We start from the raw sequence: 8701 nt of genomic DNA, 5'->3' as shown, positions 1-8701 counted from the left end.
ATATCATGTTTGATCATCTTGCTAAGAAGATGATTGAAGCGATCAAACGTCTGTGTAACAAATTCATCTAGACTTTGCTTGAACTCTCCAAATTCAGACAGGAGCAAGGTCTGAATTGAGTGCTCCAGATCTTCATCTGTAGAATACAGCTCTCGCAGCCGATCCCAAATTTCTTTAGCAGTACTACAGGAACTTACCAATCTAAACGTGTCAGATTGAAGAGAGAATCGAATCAATCTCAATGCTTTGATGTTGCACTGAAACTTCTCCTTTTCGTCCTGAGCAACATCTTTCACATCTTTTAACAAATCATTATACTCCTTTTAAGTGTTAATAATTCTGGATGTTCTGGAATGAGCAAATGGTCCAGACACAATGGCTTCCCATCTCAGATACCCATTATCTTCAGATCTAATGACGTAGTCTTCGAAATAATGCACCCAAACCTCGTAATCTTGAGTGTAGTGAATTGGAATCTTGGTTGTAGATCCTATACTGTTCGAGATGTTGATAGGATTGGATTGAGAATCGTCCATGCTTGATCGTTTAACTTGTTGCAAGATCAGACTTGTAATACGTAATATTAGGGCAAGACGAATAAATAATGAGATACGTCAAATATGGAGTGACGGCTCAATAAATATCAGTAAATGCGGAATAAACCCTAATCACTTCTTTCACAGAAGAGATGTGTATGAATTACACAGCCTCCTGCTCTGATACCAATTGATGAGTTTAAGAAACTCTTTGATCGTTTAGATCTTATAACAGGTAAATCGCGAAAGCGAAAAACAACAATATAAAACACAAGAATGAATCTGAATATGTCGATTGATTCAATTGATTTAATCCTCAGCAGAGCTCGATTAAGAACTTCCGCTGTAGAGGATATTAGGGTTACAAAAGATAAAGATCAAAATACTTGACAAAATAATTTCCAAATCATACGTACTAGGATGCATGCAAGCACCTATAAATACAAAACCCTATAAAATAACTCACGGATGGACAGGCCCATATCGGAGACTAAATGGACTAAATAGCGATCCCAAGACGCAACACCTTCTGGACCTAACACTTCAGGTGTCTTAAACTTCATACAAACTAAAGTATTATTTCTCGTCATGTCACATTTGACGAATCTATTTTTAGTTTTGGCAATACGACACCAAACCATCCTCTTGATTACCATTTCTTGGATCACGAGTACTCGTAATTTTTACAACGACCCGACTAGCCCTCTTCACCCCCTTGATTCATCCACCACTGATGCTTCTACTGGTGATGTTGACTCTCCTGTCGATGTTTCTTCACCGGTCCATGTTCCCTCTCCAACAAACACTAATATCGTCCCTACATCCCCTCCTAGTTCTACCATCCACCGCCAATTCTAAATCTCCTATCATTTATTCCGCTCCTATAAACGCTCATCCCATGCTAACTTGTGATCGATGCAGGATCTCTAAACTAATACAAAGGCTCAATCTGCACACCGATGTCTTACCTATCTCTCCCCTTGTACTTACTCTCAAGGATTTCGAGGTCCTAATTGGCTAAATGCAATGAAAGAAGAATATAATGCACTTATATCTAATGGAACTTGGGTACTTGTACCTCGGCTACCTAATGCTAATGTTGTTAACTATATTTGGCTGTTCAAAAAGAAACTTAATGCAGATGGTTCTCTAGCACGATATAAAGCAAGACTTGTTGCAAACGGCCGCAGCCAACGGTCAGACATTAACTGTGATGATACATTCAGTCCCATTGTCAAACCATCTATTATCCAGACTGTTCTTATCCTTGCTATTTCCGATCGTTGGTCTGTTCATTAGTTAGATGTGAAGAATGCCTTTCTTCATTGACATATTCAGGAAACGATATATATGCATCAACCACCAGGATTTCCTGATCCATCTCTTCTTGGTCATGTATGTCTCCTTCAGAGGTCTCTTTATGGCCTCAAACAGGCTCCTCGAGTGTGGTATCATACATTCACACATTTTATTACTAATCTCGGGTTCATTGACAGCAAATCAGACTCGTCTTTTTTCATCTATGATCAGGGTGCTCGAATTGGTTATATACTGCTTTATGTTGATGACATTTGTAACAGCCCGGAATCTCAGGTATTATTAAAATTATGTTTTTGGGGTGATTTAAGAGGGGACTCGGCGAGTTGGAGCCTAGACTCGCCGAGTAGGATCGCGGACTTGGTCGCGGGTCCGCGACTGGACTCGACGAGTCCAGATATGGACTCGGCGAGTCGACACTGTTCAGCAGAAACCCTAACCGTTCAGTTTGGATCGTATTTAACGCCTCTTAGGCCGTCATTTTCAGTCTTTTGGTCGATTGAGAGGAACCCTAATCGCTGTGGACGCCTAGAGCAGGAGAGAAAGCTTTGGAACTTGGAAGAATTGGTTAGGCAAGAAGAAGAGGGATTTGGCTAAAGGAATATCAAGGAGGATTGAGTCCTGAGATTTGGGGGACACAGAGAGTGCGTTTTCAGGTAATACTCGGACCAAATCTGCTATATTGATGTATTTATGAAATTAGGGTTTATAGAACCCATTTAGTGATTTGATGAAGTAATGCCTTGTTACCCCACGATTATAATCTTGTAGTAGGACCTTTAGAGGTCCAGAAGGTCCCATGCATGTGTACTTCGGGACGAGACCTATCTCAGGAAGCAGTTACTCGTCTGCATGGCATGGACTCGCCGAGTTGTTCTTCAGACTCGGCGAGTAGCTTGAAGATTTACTGGGACTCGCCGAGTTGTTCATCAGACTCGGCGAGTGGAGTCGGGGTGGCCCCGCGATTCTTCCACGAGGACCTCGTCGAGTCAAGAGGGATACTCGACGAGTAGAAAGGGAATATTCAGGAATTTGTGAGGACGACTAGACTCGCCGAGTCGCCATGGTACTCGCCGAGTCCAGTCGAGTTGACCGTTGACCGTTGACCAGAGTTGACCTAAGTCTGACTTCTTAGGGATAGTCACACTTAGATGATATGAGTGTTAATGAGTTATGTAATGTTATAGGAGGGTTGTAGCTCGTTGGTTTGTGCGCGAGTCATTTCAGGAGTTGCTAGCTTTCAGCATATACGAGGTGAGTCTTCTCACTATACTGTACCCGGAAGGGTTTGACTGTGTGACCGGAAGGTCGAATATGTTATGTGATATGTATGCTATATGTGGTAAGTTAATTGTTATATGTGCTATGTATGATATGTGGGCCGGAAGGCAATATGTTATGGGCCGGAAGGCGATTATGTTATGGGCCGGAAGGCGTTGTACTGAGGACCGGAAGGTCAGGGCCTGGAAAGGCGTATGTGTGTAAGTGTATATTGGGGAACTCACTAAGCATTTATGCTTACAGTTGTTGTGCATGTATTTCAGGTACTAGCGAGGACCGTGGAAAGGCGCCGGCATGATCGATACACACTGAAGATTGTTTTATGATCTTGGGAGTTTGAATAATTGTATTGACTGAATAATTATACTATTTATGCCTTGTTTTAATGGAATAATTATGTTTTAAAAATGAAAAATTTGTTTGAAAAATTTGAGTTGTTACAATTGGTATCAGAGCCTAGGTTTGAGGGATTCGGGTGCACCTTCGGGGGTAACTGAACTCAAACCGAGGATTTGAGGAAACTTTTCAAATAAGGGCATAAATTTTTGTAAATGGTTTTGTGGTAAGCAAGAAAGAAGCAGTGTGTACGATCAGTCAGCGCCTGAACGGTAAAGATCCCCAAAATACCTTACAATATTATATGATATGAATTGTGATGCATGCTAGAAGACTAGGTATTCATGATAGGACTAGAGTGGCCTGATTTGTGATGCCTTAGTCTAGGGAAGTTTGCTTATACGAGATGCTTTGCTAGTATGCGGGTAGATAGTGCATATCAGAAGTAGAGTACTCACTATCCGAAGTTTGGGGAGGAGGACTTGGGATGAACACTGATGCGGTGTGGTCGGTAGTATTGGGCCCGTACTACCGAGGACACCGGGTCAGTGGGAGACCCAAGTAAGAATCCCTGGATATCGGGGACGGGGTAGGGTCGCGTTATCGAGTGCAATTACACTTGATAGAATCTCTGATAGTTTTATGTTGTATTTCAGAGATATCATGGTTAGACCGCGGCACGGGGCAAGTACGAGCGGTGTGAGTGACGAGGACATTCGTCAGATGATCCACGAGGAGGTGGCGGCGGCGATCCGGGCTGAGATCCCGGAGATGTTTGGGTCTATCAAGACCACTCTGATGGAGACGTTCGACGAGCGGTACGCCGCATTGACTGAGGCTGCAACCGCTGCAGCTACCGCAGCTGTGGCCGCTGCTAGGCCACAGGGGGGTGATTCATTGCTGTTCCGAGAGTTCAGCAACACGAAGCCACCAGAGTTCGATGGGACGCAGGATCCGATTGCTGCGATGAGGTGGATCGCAGATATAGAGGGGTGCTTCTACACTTGTTCATGCCCGGAGCACCTGAGGGTACGGTTCGCTTTGAACCAGCTCCGTCTGGGAGCCAAGGACTGGTGGAAGTTCGTGACGGCGAACTTCACTTTAGCAGAGACTGCGGCAGTGACCTGGGAGGGGTTCACTACCATGTTCAGGGATGAGTACGTTCCCCCGGTGGAGCGGGAACGATTGGTTCAGGAGTTCTTAACCCTCAAGCAGGGTACTGATTCGGTGGCGGCGATCACGCGGAAGTTCCATGAGAGGGCGATGTTTTGCCCCGAGCTAGTGGCCACAGAGCAGGCTCGGATGAGCCGGTACTTAGGTGTTCTGAGGAGGGAGATCCGGGAGTTTGTGTCAAACTCCACTTACCATAATTTTACTGAGCTTCAGGCGAATGCCAGGAAGCGTGAGATCGAGTTAGAGACTCAGGCCAGGGAGGAGGCCGAGTCTCAGCAGGCAGACCGGCGACCGGCTCAGTCTCAGCCGGCAGCCAAGCGGATCAAGTCCGCCGATTCGAGGACGGGAGGTTCGAAGAACCGCACTTGCGTAAAGTGCGGTAAGGGTCACGATGGGGCGTGTCGAGCCGGTGCTTGCTACAAGTGTGGCAAGGAGGGACACATTGCTAGGGAGTGTCCCAAGGGATTTATGGTTTGCTTTCATTGCAACCAGACCGGCCATCGGAAGGCCGAGTGCCCTCAGCTTCGTCAGGGATCTGCACCTGTTGCCAGGACTACTGAGACTCGACCGGTGAAGGTCGAGGCCCCGAGGGCTCGTGGGAGAGCCTTTCAGCTGACTGCGGAGGAGGTCCGCGCTGCGCCCGATGTTGTGGCAGGTATGTTGTAATTCATGTATTTATTTTAATGTCAAGATGTTATGCTTATGTTATTATATGCGTAGGTACTTTCCTTGTGAACTCTGTGCCTGCCTTAGTGTTATTTGACTCGGGTGCGAGTAGGTCCTTTGTGTCCTTAGCCTTTAGTCAGCATATCGGCGTTAGTCGTGAGTCGTTGAGTCGACCTTTGAGAGTTTCTATAGCTGACGAGAAGGTGATTTGTGCTACGGAGGTTCTTCGGGGATGTGTACTAGAGATTTTCCGGATTGGATTCCCAATTGATCTGATTCCTATCGCGATGGGGGATGTCTGTGTCATCGTGGGCATGGACTGGCTGAGCCGGTTCGGCGCTGTCATCGACTGTGAGCGTCAGTTGGTGACTATACGAGACCCTAGAGGGGGAGTTCTTTTGGTGTACGGCGAGGGTACCCGTTCGGGATCAGCTTTTTGTTCGGCCGCTAGGGCGAGGCAGTGTCTACGGCAGGGCTGTAAAGGTTTTGTGGCGTATGTGATGGATACGCGGGAGGTTTCCGAGAAACCGAAGTCAGTTGAGGAAGTTCCGGTGGTGCGCGAATTTTCAGATGTCTTTCCCGAGGAGTTGCCGGGAGTACCGCCTGTGAGGCAAGTGGAGTTTAATATCGATCTGGTGTCGGGGGCAGCGCCTATTGCTAAAGTGCCCTATCGTCTTGCACCTCCAGAGATGCAAGAGTTGTCTTCGCAACTCCAGGAGTTGCTGGGAAAGGGATTCATTCGGCCGAGCAGCTCGCCATGGGGAGCACCTATTCTGTTCGTCAAGAAGAAGGATGGTTCACACCGGATGTGCATTGATTACCGGGAGTTGAACAAGCTAACGGTCAAGAACCGTTACCCGTTGCCGAGGATCGATGATTTATTCGATCAGTTGCAGGGAGCATCTTGGTTTTCCAAGATCGATCTGAGGTCAGGTTACCATCAGGTGAGAGTACGGGATGAAGACGTCCAGAAGACAGCGTTTAGGACGCGATATGGGCATTATGAGTTTGTGGTGATGCCTTTTGGACTCACCAATGCCCCGGCTGTGTTCATGGATCTCATGAACAGGGTATGCAGGCCGATGTTGGATCGGTCGGTGATCGTATTTATCGACGACATTCTGGTGTACTCGAGATCGAGAGAGCAGCATGAGGAGCATTTGAGGGAGGTCCTTGAGGTATTGAGGTCGGAGAAACTTTATGCAAAGTTCTCCAAATGTGAATTCTGGTTGCGGGAGGTCCAGTTTCTAGGACATGTGGTTAATCAGAAAGGGATATTGGTCGATCCGGCCAAGGTTGAGGCGGTGATGAGTTGGGAGGTGCCGAAGTCACCCTCTGAGATCAGAAGTTTCCTTGGGTTGGCAGGGTATTATCGGAGATTTATCAAGGATTTCTCCAAGATCGCTGTGCCACTCACCAGATTGACCCGGAAGGGTGTTACGTTCTCATGGGGGCCCGAGCAGCAGACCTCCTTTGAGACACTTCGCCAAAGATTGTGCGAAGCCCCGATATTAGCTCTTCCAGAAGGGATGGAAGATTTCGTGGTATATTGCGACGCATCGATTTCGGGATTGGGTGCAGTGTTGATGCAGAGGGGTCATGTGATAGCTTATGCGTCGAGGCAGCTGAAGCCTCATGAGGCGAGATATCCCACGCATGATTTAGAGTTGGGGGCAGTAGTGTTCGCTCTCAAGATTTGGCGTCACTACTTGTATGGGGTTCGATGTACGATATACACGGACCATAAGAGTTTGAAGTATTTGATGGATCAACCCAACCTAAATATGCGTCAGAGGAGGTGGTTGGATGTGGTCAAGGATTATGATTGTGAGATCCTGTACCACCCAGGCAAGGCTAATGTGGTAGCCGATGCATTGAGCCGCAGGGCGGAGAGCACTCCATTGCGAGATGTGTGCTTGAGACTGACCGTGATGACTCCTGTATTGGATGATATTCGTAGGGCACAGGCTGAGGCTGTGCGACCAGAAATGCAGAAGAAAGAGCGGGTTGTGGGGTTAATCTCAGAGTTTGTCAAGGATAGTCGAGGCCTTATGACGTTTCAGGGTCGGATTTGGGTGCCGTTCGTGGGCGGTACGCGTATTACGTTGATGGAAGAGGCTCATAAATCGAAATTCTCGATCCATCCCGGTGCTACAAAGATGTATTTGGATTTAAGGAAGGAATATTGGTGGCCCTGTATGAAGAGGGACGTGGCATGGTTCGTTGAGAGGTGCTTGACCTGCCGTAGGGTTAAAGCTGAGCACCAGAGACCGCATGGCAAGTTACAGCCATTGGAGATCCCCGAGTGGAAGTGGGAACAGATCACTATGGATTTTATCACCAAATTGCCAAGGACTGCTAGGGGAGTAGACGCAATTTGGGTGATTGTGGATAGGTTGACGAAGAGTGCACACTTCCTTGCCATCAGTGAGAGTTCTTCAGCGGAAAAGTTAGCGGAGATATACGTGAAAGAGGTGGTATCTTGGCACGGAGTGCCGATCTCGATTGTGTCAGACCGCGATGTGCGCTTCACTTCCAGGTTCTGGAAGAAATTCCATGAGGAGCTGGGTACTAAGTTGCATTTCAGTACCGCATACCATCCCCAGACAGACGGTCAGAGCGAGCGGACAATTCTGACACTGGAGGACATGCTCCGAGCGTGTGTGTTAGACTTCGGAGGTAGTTGGGATGCGTATTTACCATTGGCGGAGTTTTCCTACAACAACAGCCATCATTCGAGCATTGGTATGCCGCCTTTCGAGCTGTTGTATGGTAGGAGGTGTCGGACTCCCATTTGCTGGGGAGAGGTGGGACAGAGAGTGATGGGCAGCACGGAGATCATACTCCAGACGACAGAGCAGATTCAACAAGTGAGACAAAGATTATTGACTGCCCAGAGCCGACAGAAGAGTTATGCAGACAGGCGCCGATCCGAGCTTGAATTTCAAGTCGGCGACTTCGTTCTCCTGAAGGTCTCTCCTTGGAAAGGAGTGATTCGATTCAGGAAGAGGGGCAAATTGGGGCCCCGGTATATTGGGCCATTTCGTGTGGTTGCAAGGGTAGGCCGGCTAGCCTATCGGTTGGAGTTGCCAGCGGAGTTGGGTCAGATCCATGACACTTTTCATGTGTCGCAGTTGAGGAAGTGCATAGCCGATGAGTCGGCAGTGGTTCCATTGGAGGATATTCAGGTGGATGCGAGCCTGAATTACGCGGAGAGACCAGTGGCTATCAGGGATCGGAAGATCAAGGTTCTGAGGAACAAGGAAGTACCTCTGGTGTTGGTTCAATGGCAACACCGTAAGGGATCAGAAATGACATGGGAACCGGAGCGCGAAATGCGGGAGCAGCATCCGGAACTATTTGCAGAGTGAGACTTCGAGGGCGAAGTCTAA

The 8701-nt window shown here is 47.6% G+C and overlaps 1 protein-coding gene across 1 annotated transcript; it reads left to right on the top strand.

Annotated features, from left to right (window-relative positions):
• Positions 1 to 3060: 3060 nt before the first annotated feature.
• Positions 3061 to 5713, top strand: LOC128133104 (uncharacterized). Its single transcript, XM_052770111.1, has 2 exons — positions 3061 to 3107; positions 4127 to 5713. The coding sequence occupies exon 2, from the start codon at positions 4134 to 4136 to the stop codon at positions 5307 to 5309; it is 1176 nt and encodes a 391-aa protein (XP_052626071.1). The 5' UTR covers positions 3061 to 3107; positions 4127 to 4133; the 3' UTR covers positions 5310 to 5713.
• Positions 5714 to 8701: the final 2988 nt, after the last annotated feature.

Source organism: Lactuca sativa, chromosome 3 (assembly GCF_002870075.4).
Source record: "Lactuca sativa cultivar Salinas chromosome 3, Lsat_Salinas_v11, whole genome shotgun sequence".
Lineage (NCBI taxonomy): Eukaryota > Viridiplantae > Streptophyta > Magnoliopsida > Asterales > Asteraceae > Lactuca > Lactuca sativa.
This window is presented reverse-complemented; position numbering and strand designations above follow the sequence as displayed.

Coding starts and splice junctions, on each gene's coding strand:
- LOC128133104 (XM_052770111.1), top strand. CDS start 4,134: ATGGTTAGACCGCGGCACGGGGCAAGTACGAGCGGTGTGAGTGACGAG.